This window comes from Panulirus ornatus, chromosome 15 (genome assembly GCF_036320965.1).
Source record: "Panulirus ornatus isolate Po-2019 chromosome 15, ASM3632096v1, whole genome shotgun sequence".
NCBI classification, from domain to species: Eukaryota; Metazoa; Arthropoda; class Malacostraca; order Decapoda; family Palinuridae; genus Panulirus; species Panulirus ornatus.
The window spans coordinates 28926614-28946687 of NC_092238.1; the positions used below are offsets into that span (position 1 = coordinate 28926614).

At 50.3% G+C, this 20074-nt stretch overlaps 1 protein-coding gene across 3 annotated transcripts in view; it reads right to left on the reverse strand.

The window, feature by feature from the left end:
• The window catches only part of CenG1A (Centaurin gamma 1A), a 625830-nt gene that overhangs the window by 165354 nt on the left and 440402 nt on the right, over positions 1–20074 (reverse strand). Inside the window, exon 1 of one of the 3 annotated variants that reach the window (XM_071670692.1) lies at positions 3191–3305. The exons of the other annotated variants lie outside the window; for them this stretch is intronic. Within the exon in view, the coding sequence (XP_071526793.1) occupies positions 3191–3290 (100 nt within the window). The 5' untranslated portion in view covers positions 3291–3305. Of the gene's footprint in view, positions 1–3190; positions 3306–20074 lie in introns of those variants that run through there. 3 annotated transcript variants of the gene reach the window in all.

Consider the following 20074-nt stretch of genomic DNA (forward strand, 5'->3'; position numbering starts at 1 on the left):
CGTTCTTCCCCGATAAATGGATACCTGGCTTAGGCTGGAGTGTGTGTGTGTGTGTGTGTGTGTGTGTGTGTGTGTGTGTGTGTGTGTGTGTGTGTGTGTGATTACTATTTGTGCTTTACGGGGAGGAAGTTTTACACACACACACACACACACACACACACACACACACACACACACACACACACACACACACACCCTAGCCGATGCCAGGCATTCATTCTATCGACCGGCCTCTACGGGAGGATGAACAGCTGGCACGACTGTGGACCAGCTGCGGCGACCAGGATTCGAACCTATGCGGGTCTAACACCAGGCGGACCGTGCATGCCTGATGGTCAGTAACATAGGTACACATATACAAAGGTTAAGAGATGGGGCAACACAAGGGTAAAACTCTCTCCCACTAACACACACACACACACACACACACACACAACACACACACACACACACACACACACACACACACACACACGCAGCCTGAGCAGCTCATGTTCCATTCGCATCAATCACAGAGGTTCCATAAATGTCTGGTTCATGCGGGTCAAACCGGCCCACTTAATTTTTGTTCGCCAGTGGACGCTGGATGGGGGAGGAACAACGTGGATAAGGGCGATGGAAGGGAGATAAGGTAGGCCGGCAGGTGAAGCTCTCCCTCTCCCTCCCTCCCTTCCTCCCTCTACACACACACACACACACACAAACACACACTCCCCTATACATAATCAGAGATACCCATCACCACCATACATAAAGGCTCCAACACAATGCGACCGCCATTTTCACCGTATATAAGCGAAGCGTCAAGGCAGCTCCCCCAAGCCCCACACACCCACACCCCCACCCACACACACACACACACACACACACACACACACACCAAAGCAAACAAAAGACCCCCATAAAAGTCCCTACAGCTAGGGAAGCCTATAACACCCTTACCTCATCCAAAGCTTTAGCAAAGACCCACCCCAAAGCTTTCACCACGACCCACTTCTCAGGCTTTAACCAAGGCACCACCTAAAGCTTAAACCACGACCCAGCTCAAGCTTTAATAAAGGCCCACCTCAAAGCTTTATACAACGACCCCGACCTCGTCTTCAACGACAACTCGGCCCACCGACCTCAGCGACGACGACCACCCAACCAAACCTTGCGGTACGACCTGCCCACCCACTCCAGCAGAGAACTGACCACATCACGACCCGCCCGCCTCCCTCCCTCTCACACAGATCACCAAGATGCAAAATTTCTCGCCTTATTACAGTGTTTAATTATGCATAAAGCTGTTCAGGGCGCGAGGGATGGGAAGGAACCATCAGATCCGTCATTCCCGATACGGATCGCTAAGTCTCTCTCTCTCTCTCTCTCTCTCTCTCTCTCTCTCTCTCTCTCTCTCTCTCTCTCTCTCTCTCTCTCACACACACACACACACACACACACACACACAGAGAGAGAGAGAGAGAGAGAGAGAGAGAGGGGGGGGAGAGCATGGACTGGGGAAGGGAGAGTGTCGTGAGAGATGAGGGGACACTAGGACGCGACGGGGTGAGAGGAATGAAGGGCTGGGAGTTGAGGGAGAGAGAGAGAGAGAGAGAGAGAGAGAGAGAGAGAGAGAGAGAAGGGAAAGGGGACGATGACGAGGCATGAGGAGCGACAGGAGATGAGAGGGAGAACATGAGAGAAAGGAGGGGAGGATGACAGGGTAAGGGTAGGAGAGGGTGAGGACAAGTGGTCATATATAAGGAAAGAGCTTGAGAGGGGGAGGGAAGCATGGGTGATGATGTCAGGAGGGTGGAAAAGAAGGGTGGTGTCAGGTGAGCACTGAGGAAGTCGTGTGAAGATGACGTCAAGGAAGGGGTGGTGTCAGAGGGGTGCCACGAAAAAGACGGTGTCAAGAGGATGCCAAGGAAGGGATGGTGTCAGGAGGGGTGCCAAGAAGGGTGGTGTCCAAGAGGGATGGTGTCAAAAGGGTAACAAGAAGATTGTTGCCAAGGAAGGGGTGGTGTCAGGATGGTGCCAAGAAACTGGTGGTGTCGGGAGGGTGCCAAGGAGGGAGTAGCAACAGGAGGGTTCTAAGGAAAGGGTGGTGTCAGGAGGATCTGCCACGCGCTACCCCCGGACGTAAAAAAAAGGTTACCCTATCCTTCGGGAGGCCTTAGACGAACCTATCCACAGCACAACTCAACTCTCCATTTCACAGCGAAAGTGCATTCCTCACAGTCCAAACACCATTTCCCGGGCACTAACATCAACACACAGAATGACCCACGACCAAGACAGTGGAAAACTTTGACAACACGAAGAAGAGGACTTTGGCGTAATCCTTCTCCCCCTGTGTGACGACAGTTAGAAATCGACCGGCACAGCTGGCTACAGCGGCATCTGCGGACCGCATCATCAACAGCTGAACCACAGCGGTACCAGCTGACCGCAGAGGCATCAGCTGGGTCGGCAAATGAGCCCGACGCCCTCCCTCCTCCCCCGACGACCACACGACAGAGAAAACTTTTGCTTTTACTTGGCTCCAGGCCATGTGTGGTGGACGGGACGCTGGAGGTGATGCTACTGCTGCTGTGGTAACCGTTTGTTGTCGTCCGCTACTACTACAACTACTACTATAATTACCACTGCTATTACTACGACTATTACTGCTGGTGCCGTTACTCCGACGGCTCCTCTGCTGTGCTATTACTGGTTACCGCTGCTCCTTTGCTCTGCTTCCGCGGGGGGGCGCTGCTGTTACTCTGCTTACTGCTGCTCTCACGTTCCGTTCACAGAGCTTCACGCGACCGACGACTCGGGTGCCGGAATGGAACACTACCCAAATCCGAAGAGGGCGCGGGACCAATAGCATTAAATTCCCCCTTTCCACCCCATAATCCCAGACACCTCAGAAGCACGAACACTGTCCAGCCTAACAAAAAGAAAAAAAAACTAAACACACCCAAGGCTGAAAAAAAATATGATAGTTTGAAATAATCGAGACAGACAAACAAAGCCGTCTGAAACAAACGCGCCATCATCCATAATGATTCAACCATCTGTTCCCATACGCATCGCAATGTATTACGCAAAACTGTTCTACGCAGCTTGGGGGGGAAAGGGGAAAGGAGGGTGTACATTACCAGCCATGCATACAAAGCCACTCGCTCTTAATTACAGTCAAAAAAAAGAGAGGGGGCTTTACCAATTGTGTACGTTACCACAATCGCGACCACTACCACCAAACCACTCGCGTACCTGGAAATAGACAAAAAAAGATATTCGTTAATAACGAGAGAGTACATATGAACAACAGAATACAAAGAGAAAGCCTATTGGCCTATAACGAGGCTTTACAAGCCAAAATGATATTCTAAAACTATCATTTCCATCCTAGAAACTCTCTTTTTTACTAGGACTATCTTACCTGTTAACACAGGATGTAAGACAGTCCTAGGAAAACAAAATAAATATATGTAAATCGGAAAGAACCGCCCAGGCTTTACGTAGGCCGCAAAGTAAACACACACACACACACACACACACACACACACACACACACACTACAACAGCTGTTTACGAGACGGGACTGAGCGTACCCCTCTCTCTCTCTCTCTCTCTCTCTCTCTCTCTCTCTCTCTCTCTCTCTCTCTCTCTCTCTCTCTCTCTGTCTCTCTCGCCGAATACTTGGTATGAACCTCGTGTGGCTTTGGTTCCCTTGATCCATTTCCATCGCAGCTTCTAAGCAACAGCCCTGTTGTTGCCTTATCAAAGACCAAGCGCCAAGGCTGCGCTACTTCCCGTCGCAGGGAAATGGAGATCCTCTCCTGGAGCGAATAGTTCTTTTTGCGAGACTGTGCCACACACACACACACACACACACACACACACACACACACACACACAACGAACAGGCTTCAAAACCAACGACAAATTTGTGGAATCTTTTAACAAAACCTGAGGCCACTGAAATATGCGCCATAAAGACATGACACTGGCTATCAAAGCAATGCGTCTGATCGTAAACATGATAACAAAGAGAGATTAAAATGGCACCACTGCAGTTCCAGTGGAAGGCGTATTAACTAGTGGCGTATATGAACCTATACGCCAGCCTTGTAACGACCACTGTCGTATACGCATGGCCCGAAATGGCCAGACATCACAAGGAACGACAAGAGCGTTGGCAGAGTGCTCGACATGGTGGCATAAAACACGTGACATGTTGGCATAACACGTGACATGCTGGCAGAGCAAAAGGCACGTTGGCAGAGCACGCTGTATGCTTCTCATGGTCGTCCCGCTCCCCCAATCCACCACCAATGAACACGACCCTTCCCTCCCCCATCCACGACCACGGAACACGACCCTTCCCTCCCCCATCCACGGCCACGGAACACGACCCTTCCCTCCCCCATCCACGACCACGGAACACGACCCTTCCCTCCCCCATCCACGACCACGGAAGACGACCCTTCCCTCCCACATCCACGACCACGGAACACGACCCTTCCCTACCCCATCCACGACCACGGAACACGACCCTTCCCTCCCCCATCCACGACCACGGAACACGACCCTTCCCTCCCCCATCCACCCCCAAGGAACCGCAACGACTTTTCTCCTTTCCCTTGACGCACAGCACAACCGCAGCCCATCCTTCCCCTATTCCTTCCCTAGCCACCGACAATGCATAAACCCACCCCTTCCCCCTCAACACCACCCCCTACCAACCATCACCACAGAGCCTCAACTCCCTCTTTGCCTTGAAACCACACTAAACATGACGAACTTTCCCCTCATACTTTTCCTCCTCTCGTCCCCCACACCAACACCTGGGCAGTGCCAGACTCTCGCCCACAACACTACCGGACATGACCACACTTAACAAAGTCCTCAAATCATTTCCCATCCTCGAGGTTATAAAAGTTAATATCAAATCAGAAACAAGTAATGTGGGGGGGTCTATGAGGTACTTAAACTAACATAATGAGTGATGGTCATGCTTCACGTTAATGAGCTTTAGAGTTAGCTTTAGAGTTAATAATCATTAGGCATCTCCAGTCACCTACGTCTGTACGAACGAAAACACACACACACACACACACACACACACACACACACACACACACACACACACACACACAAACACACAGAGCCACCCTGGTAAAGAGGTAGACTATAGGAGGATTAAACACTTAACACCCTGCACTCTGATTCTCTGCAGCACTCTAACCCCCTGCAACTTGTCCCTCTCCACCGTGCCATCTGCCTGCCCTCCACCTCCATAATCTAACTCCCAACCCCCTGCAACCTACGTAAATCAACCCCCCCTCTGCAACCTGGTCCCCTACAATCTATCCCTCACGTAAATCAACCCCCCATGCAACCTGGTCCCCTACAATCTATCCCTCACGTAAATCAACCCCCCATGCAACCTGGTCCCCTACAATCTATCCCTCTGCGACCTACCCCTTGCAACCAAGCTCTGTGCAATCCACCACCTCCATCATCCCCCCCCCCCCCCCCCCCCCCGGGAACCAGGCCCCGTAAACCGTTCACCCCCTCCCGTCTGCACGTGTCAAGCATGGCACACACGAGCATTAAAATTCAGGTCCCGCATATGGCCCCACCACATGTCCCGACCAGGCGCTGCCTGCAGGCACGGAACAGTAGGTAGGGAGAAGGGGGGCGGCAACAGGAGGGAGAAGGGAGAGGGAGGGTTGGTGGAGGGTCTGATACGTAGGGAGGAGGGGAGATCACATGGCAAGGGTGTGGAGAGAAGGGGGTTTGAGTTGAATCAGTGTTATCAAACAACTCTGATAACGTGAACACTTGCGTCAACAAACCCACCTCGACTGCTGCTGCCCTAGATATAGGAACCACAGGCAAAATAAAAGCAAAGAGAAACAGGAAGATGTAATCAATACAGAAAACGGGAGACAAATTACACCAACTGGGAGGGTGTTTCGCGAAACACTTGTGTGGCCTCCAGTGTTGCAGTGTTGCTGGCAGGGGAATGAGAATAGTTGGAAACGTTACCTAAAACCTATCAAAAGGCATCTGTGTTCAGTCTTAAGGCTAAAAAAACAGTAGACTTTCCTTCAAATTATGAGTTAAAATAAGTTTTAAACGCCACTCAGTTCTCTCGGGGAAACGACAGCATAAAATTCCATGAGAATCTGACGTGGGCATTTCCAGGTTTCCCGCCTGAAGTACGATTCCCAACGACCGACGCACGGACAGACGCACGGCCGGACGCACAGACGGACGGACGGACGGACAACGGGCAAAAGCAACAGCAGCGACAACAGGAACAGCAGCAGCAAAACAAGCCAGGTCACAGCACGTTCAGGCATGGGCTGCTTCCACCGTGGTGTTGTCTGCTGTGCAACTCCGTCACAGCGTCACCAGGCTAAGGAGGGTGACGGGAGACGGAGGGTGACGCCAGACATGACACACGTAACTTCAAACGAACTCCTCACTTCCTCGTCTTCAACAGACAAACTGATGATGGCTCGTCTCTTCGATGTATATCAACTGACTGTTATATTTCTCTCTTGTGTCTCCCCTGATGATGTGATTATTACACGAAAGTGCACTTGGGAACTTTTCGTGTTTCATTTTCCCCGTGGACTCATAGGAATATATATATATATATATATATATATATATATATATATATATATATATATATATATATACATATATGCAAGTCGTACAATAACATGTATTCATAATCTACAATGCACGTAAAGGAGGAGGTGGACGAGAGGGTTGGGGAGCTACAGGAACAAGATCTTTTATGTCGAGATAACACACACGTACCATCATAATGGCCACATGCAGCTCCTCTTTCAAGTCAACGTAATGTATGTACACACACATTCGCGTCCCACCAGCAGCTTATTACAGGACCCACTCCTGTGTGCTAACGAATGGAGCGTTTCGGTGCCTCGGGGGCAAGACGTGGCGGTCTTAAACCACGCCAATATTGGCGGAGCGGTGGTAACAAGGAAGGGAATACACAGAAGCAGACTGTTTGGTCCTCTACAGGAGAGGCTGGGATCAATTCCGTCCATCCACTGGCTGATGCACTGTCATATATATATATATATATATATATATATATATATATATATATATATATATATATATATATATATACCAGGCCTTCACTCACCCAACCCCTCCTCCATCCAGACTCCATCTCAGGTGAATGGTGGTCATCAGCATCCCTAGGTGGGCTGTCGCTATCTGCCCGGTAATTCACCATTCACACAGACCTGTAAATCCAAGTCCCTCCTCCTCCCTCCTCTCCCGCCACTAACCCATCACTCCCCGCCGTAGTTAATGCCAGGAGGGTACCGGCGCGTCGGCCGTATTCAATTTCCGAGGGGCATTAGTCAGGTGTTCTGAGCGGGCGGTTATCTGGGCCAGGCCCAACGTCAGCGGCACGAGGAGGAGGAGGAGGAGGAGGAGGAGGAGGAGGAGGAGGAGGAGGAGGCGTCGCTGAGGGAGCGGAACAATGTCTGAGGACACCTGCGGCAGGAGCAGGCGAACACCACGACGCGTCGCCGGAAGTGTGTGTGTGTGTGTGTGTGTGTGTGTGTGTGTGTGTGTTGCCCGGTTACGCATCCGCTCAGAGGGGCCCATCACATGCGTCACTCTGGGCTTTACTCGAAATGGATTAGCGCACCACATCACTGTGGGTGTCGGGTGCGCTGCCCGTGCCACACTCCCCAGAGCCGAGGTATGGCCAACGTGACCCATGTCGTATGCCACATGGGTGCCGCCGCGTGACCTCCGTCAGGTGTCACGTGCAGGGGCAGATTCACCCCCCACCCTCTAAGGGGGCGCATGACATATACTAAAGATAACGCGGGCGACGGTAACCTCCTCTGCCAAGGGCTGGCCATGTTTATTTCTGGATGGTGTTCATCTTGACGTCCACCTGTGTTCCGACAGTCCAGTGATCCTGGTGGCTTCTGAGGTCAAAGGAAAATATCTACGTGGTACATACGGGCATCAATGTGGGTAATACGACGGCACTAAGGTGAGGAAGACAGGAGGAAAAAACAGGAGGAGGACGAGGAGGAGGAGGAGGACGAGCGTCAAGACTAGGAGGGGGACGTGTGTGTGTCAGTATTAGGAAGGGGAGGAGAGCCAAGATCAGACGTGTCAGGACGAGGATGAGGAGTGAGAGGAAGAGGAGGAGATGAGTATGTCCGTCACTTCCAGGAGGAAGTGTCAAGACCGGGGAGAGTAGGAGGAGGAGGAGGAGGAAGGAAGGAAGGAGCAGAGGAGCCATCCTGGACAAGAATACCTCCCCGGTGCTCCCGGGATAACGGTGTCTCATGCAGTTCCTCCAGCCAACGCCTCCACTACAGTGTCAAAGTCTACAGGAATCATTAGAGACGACCACTTCCGCTTGGTGCGACGCCGTGTGTGTGTGTGTGTGTGTGTGTGTGTGTGTGTGTGTGTGTGTGTGTGTGTGTGTGTAGATACACGCAGCGTACTGTCGGGCAACACAAGCCTCAACCACACATTTGTGGTGTTGCCGACACGAGTGCTGAGCGGCAGGGGTTGAGGGTGGGTGAGTGGGAGGGAGGCGCCGCCCAGCTGTGGTGTGGACGACATGACATTCGAGTAACGTGACGAAGGAGGAACTGCCGTGTGGTAGAGGGAGGGAGGGAGCTAGGGGTGGGGCTGGTCGAAGGTGCTGAGGGACCACTGAGCGCCCTAACTCAAGACGCCGTCACGTTTCCAGTCGACAGTGGCCTCTTCCCCGCCTGAAGGCGGCGACGAAGGACCCCAACGCCATCTCTCTCTCTCTCTCTCTCTCTCTCTCTCTCTCTCTCTCTCTCTCTCTCTCTCTCTCTCTCTCTCAAATAGAGAGCCCTCCTCCTCTCAATCCTCACCCAAGGTCTCCTCCGCTGATCCGATAACCGATACCCCCGACAGGAGCCAAGAAAGGCCCTCGACGCTGGCTGGCTGGCGGGCGAGGCTGAGTGCAGGTAATCCCCCACAGGTGTCCTAGGGACACGTGCCGTCCATGTCACTAATCATGTAATGTCAGGATAACGTTAAACACGACGACGTCGCAACAGCTGTGTGTGTGTGTGCGGGGCTCGGGCGTCGACGAAAGTGGACGATTTCTCTTTTTTAAGTTTCAAATTATTTACTGTCTAGATATACATAACCAAAGCATTTCAGCGGTAGTATGGGTGAAGGGCGCATACCTAGGGGTGGGTGGAGGCCAGTACAGGGCGTTACAGTGGGTACAGTACGCAGACATAGGAGGGGTGACAGGTGGGCCCGAGTGGGGCCCAGGGACTCTCGTGTTTACACAGACAAATTACATATGTACTGAGGTGTGTGTTTGGGCCAGGACATAACCATTCACAGCAGTTTCAGAGGTTCAAAGGTACATAACATACTGGGTACATAGTGACAGAATATACAGGCAATGAAGAACTTGTTAACATCCACATTGATACAGAGAGAGTCCAGGTATATGACACACTGGGCACGGTAGTTACACAGAACGTGGGAGGAGTCGGGTGGCTCCGACGACGACGACGACCTCTGAACCCCAGCAGGGGGTGGTGCCTGGGGTGTGTTCCCACCCAATCCAGTGAGAACACCCGATATCCATCCATCCACCTACCTCCTCCCCTACCCACAAAAAAAAAATCACCGGTTTCCATCAACCACGTCAATTCTTCGTAATTAACTCATTTTAATTACGACCAATTACGAGGTGGTTCCGCTTAGCGACCGCCCTCCCCCTCCCCCCTTTAGGTAATTCCCACCCTTGATTCGCCGTCAGCCAGCTGGGCCCCGGGCGTCAGCAACGACGTCAGACCCATATGCAAAACACCCGCGTCAGGAAACTGCCGCCCCCTCCCTGCCTCCCTCCCGTGCAACACCCCCAACCCTCCCTCCACCACCCGTGAGTGATCGACCTCCCTCCATCCCTCCCTCCCCTCACTCACTCCCCTCCACAGAAAAAAGAGAGTGATTCCACAAAAAAAAGAGGATCGGAAGCGACCAACGGACCTCGCAAAACCCGTGCCATTAAGGGATTAGGAACTGATCAATATGGCGGAGGTGTACCTATGATATGGTAAAATACCTAGCCCACCCCCTATACACACACACACACACACACACACACACACACACACGTCCCTATCATCGAGTGTGCCTTTCATTCTTCTTCTGAGTACCAGTCTTGACCATCATCATCCTTCCAGCGAGTGAGTTACCAGTCTTGACCATCATCATCCTTCCAGCGAGTGAGTTACCAGTCTCGACCATCATCATCCTTCCAGCGAGTGAGTTACCAGTCTTGACCATCATCATCCTTCCAGCGAGTGAGTTACCAGTCTTGACCATCATCATCCTTCCAGCGAGTGAGTTACCAGTCTTGACCATCATCATCCTTCCAGCGAGTGAGTTACCAGTCTTGACCATCATCATCCTTCCAGCGAGTGAGTTACCACTCTTGACCATCATCATCCTTCCAGCGAGTGAGTTACCAGTCTCCCTCACCATCCTCCCAGCAAGTTACCAGTGCCCTCCCTCCTCACCACCCTTCTTCTCTCGAGTTACACAAGTCTCCTCCCTCTCTATCCCTCCTCCCAGTTACTACCCTCTATCCCCATTCATCCCGTCAGTTAACGACCCTTAAACCCCCCCCCCCCCTCCCTAGCAGCTCTGCTCTAAACCACATCCACGAATCCTACCTCAAACAACCGGTGTTTACTGTCCTATCCGTCCTACCGAGACGCCTGCCTATCCCCAGCTTGGCTAGCCCTCACTATCCCCAGCTTGGCTAGCCCTCACTATCCCCGCCTGCCAAGAGCTCACGTGTCACCATCAACCTCCACCTGCCCTTCACCATCCACCTGTAAATGGAATAAGATAAACAAAACAAACATAACATATACACTACTATTTACATGTAACAAATATAAAACCAAATGTCTCCCGTACGCCAAAACGATACGATTATGTACGAACAACCACATCTGTTCTTTGAAGAGAATATATATATATATATATATATATATATATATATATATATATATATATATATATATATATATATATATATATATATATATATTCCTATGAGTCCACGGGGAAAATGAAACACGAAAATTTCCCAAGTGCACTTTCGTGTAATAATCACATCATCAGGGGAGACACAAGAGAGAAATATAACAGTCAGTTGATATACATCGAAGAGACGAAGCTAGGACGCCATTGGTAAATATATATATATATATATATATATATATATATATATATATATATATATATATATATATATATATATATATATATACCACATATTGTAGCGAGTAAGAGGTTGTCTTTCATCACAAAAACTTATATTCAGGGCTGTAAGCGACGCGTGTGTACACTGTAATGACAGCAATCTCACCAGTCCCTATCTAGTACTGTTCACAGACACCGCGCCCATGACTGTGCACGGAGCTGTGGCTAAAGATGATTGTCATGTAATATCAAGACACGTGTCATTCAGTACACCACCCACCCACCCACCCACACACACACACACACACACACACACACACACACACACACACACACACCAATAACTCTACAATCATGACGCGTCAGGTTTTTTTCCTCTCTCTCTCTCTGAAAACGACCATAGCTTGAACTCTGAGCCTTCCTCCCGACTGTCATAAGGGCGGAAGTCGTCGTCGTCGTCGTCCACCTCCAGCGGTCGTAACGGGGACGACACATCATCGCACATACCATCTCCCACCACACATCAACAACACGACCCATCCATGGGCCAAGGAGGGACAGACGTGATGTGGTTGTAACACAGATATTGTGAGTAGTGGCTGAACCTGTTGTACGCCAGGGTCCTCCCACACCGCTGGCTCCCTCGCTGTTTTCGTCTGCCCCACAGCGCATCACAATACCTGACGCCGAACATTCGAACACACAACGAAATGCGCGCGTGCGTGCCTCCGTGTCTGTGTGTGTGTGTGTGTGTGTGTGTGTGTGTGTGTGTGTGTGTGTGTGTGGTGACACCATTCCATACACTGTTCAGGGGAAAAAATATAATCCATACACATAAAGACTCTATTCCATTAAAAGGAAAAAAAAAAAAACATAACTCATTTGTGTACACAAATGAAGGAAAAATATACCTTCTATAAAGTCAGACTGTTGTATGGTTACGTAACATTGCCATACACCGGACCAGACTGTTTAATTATACTATGCCAGACTGCTATACACTGTCAGGCTGCTATACATTAAGCCAGACTGCTATTCATTGCAGTAGACCGCTATGCATTTTTGTCTAACTGCCATACACTATGCCAGACTCCTATTCATCAATAGATTTTTCCGAGACGGCTAAACTTTACGCTACAATCCTATACATTATACCACACTGCTATAAAGTTATCTAAACTGCTATACAGTAAGCCACAACCTTATGTGTCATTATCCCATGCCAGACTGCAGTATATCTCTTATAGCTAATAAACTCACCCAGACTGTTACACGTTGTGCCAAACTCCCATACATTACATAATCTCGGGGCAAAACACGTTCCTAGACAGGGGGTTCATATTTCCAGGCCACACAACTCGTCTTCACGTTCAGTTATCTTTATATAAATCTTATACAAAACGAAGATCTTAATTAAGTACCCCCACCAAGACATATATATACATATAATCACATCTCGGTATGTATTAATATCTTTATGAATGTATTTAGTCATAAAGCAAAACACTGCTTACGAAAATGCACAGTTGGGTGTCACATGACACCATCGCTGGCTGGTGTCAGTATCTGACACCATCTGACAACACGTCCCTCCCACACACACACACACACACACACACACACACACACGTCATTGTTCCTCACCCAAACACGAGATACTGCAATATAACAAACGTGAAAGTTAAGTGGCGCCCCTCTTAAGTACAATTTAAGTACATCATCGCCAAGTAGACCGCCACTACCACCTGCACTATATGTAAGTGACACATACATCAAACATAAACTCAATGGAAAACAAGTAATAACAAAATCAAATGTTGTAATGAATAAATGTCTACACAGAGTACGTATATGTTGAGAGAACAGCGGTCAACCACGTCAAGTACGACCTTCGAGCACGACGTACGACCCTTGGGTACGAAGGCCTGGCTTTCGAAAAGCCAAACCATCATAACCTTGGGTCGTGCTGTCGTGCCCAAATCAAATGGATCGTTCCGTCGTGCTCAATGGATCACACCCTCGTGTCTGATCGAGGGATGAAGGCCAAACACAGACTACAGTCACTGCTGGTTTAGGAAGCGGAAACCAGAGAGGCATCGCCCCCCCCCCCCACTCACAACAATCCCCCCCTCTCCTCTCTCTGATTGCCAGGCTCCCCCCTTAACCCCCTCCCAGTGGCGTAGCAGTGAAATCAGATACGCCAACGATGGCATAAGAGGTTTCACTGTACATACCAGAGTGCTGCCCTTCGAGGCCATCCGACTTCAGCAGTGACTACCGGCTCACCAAACACCGACCACTGACTCACTCATGCCGCTTCCCGCACCCACTTGGTTACTCATGGAATGCGAGGAAGAGGAGGAATCATTTCCATTCATGAGTTCAGCGTATGGGAACCCACTCCTTACCCACTGGGCTATATGAGTGAGGTACACTCATGACTACAAGTCTACAACCTCATAAACCTCCCTCCTACCCCCCTACACCATCAAACACCCACAGCCACATATTACAACCCCCACGTCAAAGACGTCTCCCAGCACATCTAGCTCTACCTCCCTTATGCCTACACAGTCTCTCTCTCTCTCTCTCTCTCTCTCTCTCTCTCTCTCTCTCTCTCTCTCTCTCTCTCTCTCTCTCTCTCTCTCTCTCTCTCTCTCTCTCCCACGCCCACATTTCCTCCCCGAGTGCTCACTTCCTCCCCCACACCCCACCACCACACCTCCGCTCTCCCATCGCTCCCAGTCCCACCGAAAAAAAAAAAAAAAATAACAGATCAGACCAAAGCATTCTATAATTATGCGATTATATGCTGGCCTAATTGGAGCAACTTTGGGGAAAAGGCTCAACCAAAACGCCACCGTATGATCTTCTGATTAAAAAGACCAATTCATTTACATAATCTGATTAGCTAGGCTTAACTTATCCTACTCTCCCTCCCTTCCCCTCCCCGTCCCTCCTGGTCCATGAGGGACCTCGGCACGCAGGATATTCACAACCTTCCTGTCTAACCACAAGACTCTCTCTCAGAGTCCCAGCCTCCCAGTCTCTCTCTGAAAGCAGAAACACGTCGACATCAAGCCATGCTGCCCGTACACTGTGTGTGTGTGTGTGTGTGTGTGTGTGTGTGTGTGTGTGTGTGTGTGTGTGTGTGTGTGTGTGTGTGTGTGTGTGATGAGATAATGGTGATAATGGGTAACTTCCCGTCTGGATTCCAACACCAGTTAAGGCACAGACGCCGTACCACAGACAGACAGACAGACCAGACAGACAGACAACGCAACATCAAACGTCACATCTGACTCGTAATGGTTAGGTGAAAGGGGTGGGAGGGAGGAGCAGGGTCATCGTACCCGAGGGTCGTACTGCTGTTATCAAGGGTCGTACTGTCGTACCGTCGTGCTCAACGGTCGCACCGTCGTGCACTGGGAGGACCCCGGTGCACACGAGAGTTCTGTACGGGTCGCTCTCTCTCTCAATTAAAGCGCTTATCTCGTGTTATCGGACAGGGAGATAACGCCTATGATTACAGCAGCCGCTCAGATAAGCTTTCAACCTGGGTGATGATAGTAATGAGGTCAAGCTGTCCACCACCTGTGTCCTGGCCCTGTGACCCACACCCCCCTCTGCTGCCAGTGACACCACTGCCTCCATCCTCCACCCCTTTACCCTCCCTGCCACAGACAACACTGACGCACGCTGCCCTACACCCCCCACCCCACCTCTGCTACTGACAACACCGCCTCCAACCTACCCCCTCACACAGTCTCTACTACTGACAACCCTAATGCATCCTGCTCCCCCATTGCTGCTACTGACAGCACTACCTTCACCCTCCCCCCCTCACCATCTCTGCTAATGACAACACTCAGGCGCCCTGCCCAAGCCCCTCTCCCTCCCTCCCCCCCTGCTACAGACAACGCTGCCACCACCTGGCCCTCATCCCTTCAACTACTAACAACCCTGCCTAAGACTACCTCTGTCGCTGACAACACTCCCTCCAAAATCCCGTCTCAGCGGTGTCACTGACAACACTCCCTCCACCATCCCACCTACCACCCAACTCTCCCAGACAACACGACGAAGACGACGCCCTTGGTAGCGACCCCCGAGCCACGACGGTACCACAAACCCTGAGCACGATGTCGTGACCTGACCTGACCTGACCCGATAAAACCTCAGGTCAAAAGGCTAGCTAGACCGTCGTATCCTAAGGTTAATCCTATGTGCCAAGTCCCGACTCGTATAAACCCTTCCAGGCAGCTTCCAGGCGACTTCCAGGCTTACTGCTCAGTGCGTGTCGAGTCTACCACACCAATGAACCAGTTGCTGCTGCTCCCGGCCGGGTATGGTACGGTGCTGGACGAGCACAACCACACAGACGACTATGGTAACAACATCCCCTCCTCCTCCTCCTCCTCCTCCTCCTCCTGGCAAGCCAAGCCAAGCCCAGCACCCAGGGAGAGAGAGAACGGGGGAGATTACAGGTCACAGGGTGGAATCGCTTCTGAGTCCATAATACTCCCGCAAATATCGAAATCCCCGCTGACGTCAACGACGGGCAGAGAGTGAGGGAAGGAAGGAAGGAAGGTTCAGATGGCACAAAAACACACGGGAACGATCATGGGGGGAAATCGTGGATAGATCTCTCTCTTGGACGCGCACTAATGCCTCCCGAATCACCACCGCCGGCCATGGATCGGAACCAATCAATGCCATGATCAAATTTCACATTTCCAATCACGACAATGGCCGATTAAAGAGAGAGTTTCTTGATCTTTTTTTTTTCTACCACAAACACACACACACACACGTGTGCGTGCGTGTGTGTGTGTGTGTGTGTGAGTTCCGGCAATGAATAAATCGTGGCCGGCCCAACAAAGGACGGGGATAAAGACGGCAGCAGTAATAATGGAAGGCAATAAAGAATGTCCTCTGTCCCACTGCCACTCACGGGAACGCTCAGCCTCGGCCAACACGTACCCCTTAAAGGCCCCGCCTCCCGCTGTACCACCACCACCACCATGTCCCGAAGCCAGACCAGTTCTCACAGCCGCCAGCCACACTAGGATTCAACAACACTCGACAGTATCGTATCATAATGAATATCAAAAATCAAATCTCATGAAAGCACGAAGATGCGGTCAAAAGAGACACAAAAATGGTAAATAAAAAAACTCAAATTTCCTTCTACGGAAAGCACAAAGATGCGATAAAAAAAAGAGATACATAAATGGTAAGAGAAAAAAAAATATGAGTTTTCTTCTATCGGAAACCACGAGGATGACGTTCAGAAAAACGTTCCCGTAACGTTCCCGTCTTCTTGCATGGGGGGGAGTTCCCAGGCCTCAAAAGTCACCCCGGACGCCACGGCGACGGTTCTCGAGCACCGCGCGTACGTGCAGTGGGGGGGGACCACTGCACAGGGGGAGACCGGACACCAGACTGTGTGTGTGTGTGTGTGTGTGTGTGTGTGTGTGTGTGTGTGTGTGTGTGTGTGTGTGGCGTGCCGGGATCATGACCTAACCCCCGGAGACTAGGTGACACCAGAGGGAGGGGAGGCTCTGGTTACCGTCCAGGCCCCGTGACTCAATGCACCAGAGACCATATGGGTACGAGGGATTATTGTGAGACACTGACCTATGCAGGCCATCGAACGATACGACCCTCTGATCATTCTTTGGCACGATGGTGCGATCCTTCGAGCACAATGACGTGAAATCAATAACTCAAATCAATGGATGACTTACGTACTGAAGATAGAAAAACCCACGGTGCTGACGAAGGAAGGAGGTGAGGTGCGGAGGAGATGGGGGGGACATTTTAGACCCCCCAAAAAGGGCCATTCTAGGCACACCACAACGCACACAACAGCTCGGTCGATCAACGACCCAATCCAACAGCCTAGGCCAGCCCGGACTAGGGTTTTAAGATCCCCTCCAAGACATATTACCCAAGTAGAGCAATAGCTATCAAAACTACCGCTACCACGGCCATAACAAGACTCAGTAAACCACATGAGGACCCTCATATGTATTGAACACAGAGCCCAGGCCAAGAGATAGAGGACCATTAAAACAATACAGACTGCTCGTCCCCCCGGACTTGATGCACGACGTACCATTAAGACCCATTCTTGTATACCTACGCACAATGGTCCATTACTATCCTCATCTTTATGGTTCCACTGTCGTAAGGTATAATTTTGGCAAATATATGGACCACTCACAGTAATAGTAAAATGAGAAGAGAAGATGATAAAAGAAAGAAGCCATGACCTTTCCTGACATCAACCTCAACCACGATAGTTACAACCAAAAAAACACCGTAAGATTCACACACACACACACACACACACACACACACACACACACACACACACACACACACACTGACTTCATTATCCTTAATTTCCCAAGGGTTTCCTAATGATCCTCATCATCCTCTTCCTCAAGGTCAAGGATGTGCGCAAGGGATACAGGAAGTCCCCGCACAGGGTCTGGATGGTGGCATCTGGAACGCCCCGTAAGAAATGGTTGAGGTGAGGGTGTCTGGAATCATGGATCTCTCATTAACCTGGGGGAAAAAACACCACCACTTTCAACACCACAACAAGAATATCGAGTCATGGAACGCTACCTACGAGGGTCAATTAGAAATGCAATTCCCAGATAAACAAATAAATGAAATTTTAATAATAATAATAATAATAATAATAATAATAATAATAATAATAATAATAATAATAACAATAATGATAATAATGATAATAATAATAATAATAATAATAATAATAATAATAATAATAATAATAATAATAATCATAACAATAAAAGGGGAAACTAATATAATATTTTGCTCCCTGGCTTTATCCACAGACCCAGCGAGTCGAATCCTTCACCTTCCTTGTGGGATACATGACAGAACCTTCCTCCCTCACCGACCGCCAGTAGCCAGAGCAACACCTGCCATCTGGATGAGCTCAGGTGGATGGGTGGGGTGGGTCAGTAATTTACCTATCTAACTCATCTGGCACAAAAGCGGTTTCCAAAGACTTCTGGTGACATCTCGCGCAGGTGTGGTCGAACCTCCCCTGTCCGTCCCCCCTCCTCACCTCGTAATTAGGGAGTCACGAGCAACGGCATGAGCGACGACCTCACTGTGACACCATAGGGGTGTGGATGGACGTATGTGTGGGTGGGGGGGCGACAGGAGCGTCACATGAGGTCAATGGAGGAGGGCGCGGAGGGCTCGGAGGGCGGGAGGGTACTAAACCAGACGCAAGCGACCCCTAGACTGCGTCGTCGTCACACCGACACCATTCGCCACCTGCCTTAATTATGTTAATTAATCTCCCGCACCCTCCGGCCTACCTGCTCACCTACACACACAAACACACACCCACACACACACCATGTGAAGCTCACCCGGTCACACCCACTAATAGCAGTTTACCATAAGACCATTACGCCCTGACGGCACCAACCCATCACGCCCTTGACCACGCCCTTTGACCTGACCTTAAGGGTCAAGACCATCACACCCAAAGGTCATACCCTTGTACTTAAGGGTCGTAGCTTCTTCGAGCTCAGGGAACGATAGCTTTTCAAAAAAACAAAACAAAACACAAAAGCTATCGTAATATCAAACACACAAGTCTAAGACTTCTACAACAATATAACAAAAGTTTACACACAACCTGCCATCAATAATGTACATAATACGTCATCTAACGCACACACACACACACACACACACACACACACACACACACACACACACCTAGGCCACACGCTCCATCATTACCCTTCCCCCAGTAATATTCTGTTCCCCAGAAAACGTCGACTCCCTCCCCAGCTGCCAGACGACGAGCAGTTTAATGTGTCCCCTGACGACCCGGGCGGGGGAAATGTTGTGATGTTTACGTCAGGCGTGTTGTATGTGAGGCAGGGAGGGAGGGAGGAAGGAAGGGAGTGAGCGAGGGAGGGAGGGAGTGCGGGCGAGGGGCAGGAAGCCGTAATGAGAGGCAAGGGGGTGGGGGGGAGGGAGAGAGGCCTGGATCCCCCAGTAACCCCTGGCGGACACGACGGGCCGACCCTATGGGCTGGAGGAAGGGGTGAGCCTCCGCAGACACCCTCCCCTAACAGAGACCCTCCCCACAACCCCACATCCCCCCAAAAAAACCACTCTCCACACCTACACCCCAAACCCTCCAAAAACCTACTCCCCACACCTACAAACGGCACCCACACAACCCCAAACCCTCCATAAACCTAATCTTACGCCTACAACCGGAACCCCCACAACCCCCGCCATTGTTACCATCGCTATACGTCACCCCAACATGATTTCAACATACTGCTTGGTTCGTCATGCTCAACTCGACAACCGTTGACCTATAAGCACAAGAGGACCAAGTTAATAAGACCAAAATCCCTCAGTGAGCTCTACATTTGCGGCCACCTCCACATGCCATCAACTTTCCACCCTGGAGGAAAGCATCGCCCGGAGTCTAAAAACGAAGGTAAACATCCGAGGAAAGTCTTCAACGGGGACCTTGAAATGCTAAATCCTCTTGTCTTCATCCGTGCCTCGATGCTTCTTTAACAGGGTTCACGTCAAGCTCTTCCTCCTCCCTCTTTATCTTCCTCCTTCTCTTCTCCCTACAAAATCTTTTTCTTCCCATTCTTCAAACGTATCTTCTTCCTCCCCCATCAACCCCGTTCACCATCATTTGCATCCCCATTCCACGACTCAATCAATCCCTCCTTCCTTACCACCATCTCATTTTCACTTCTCC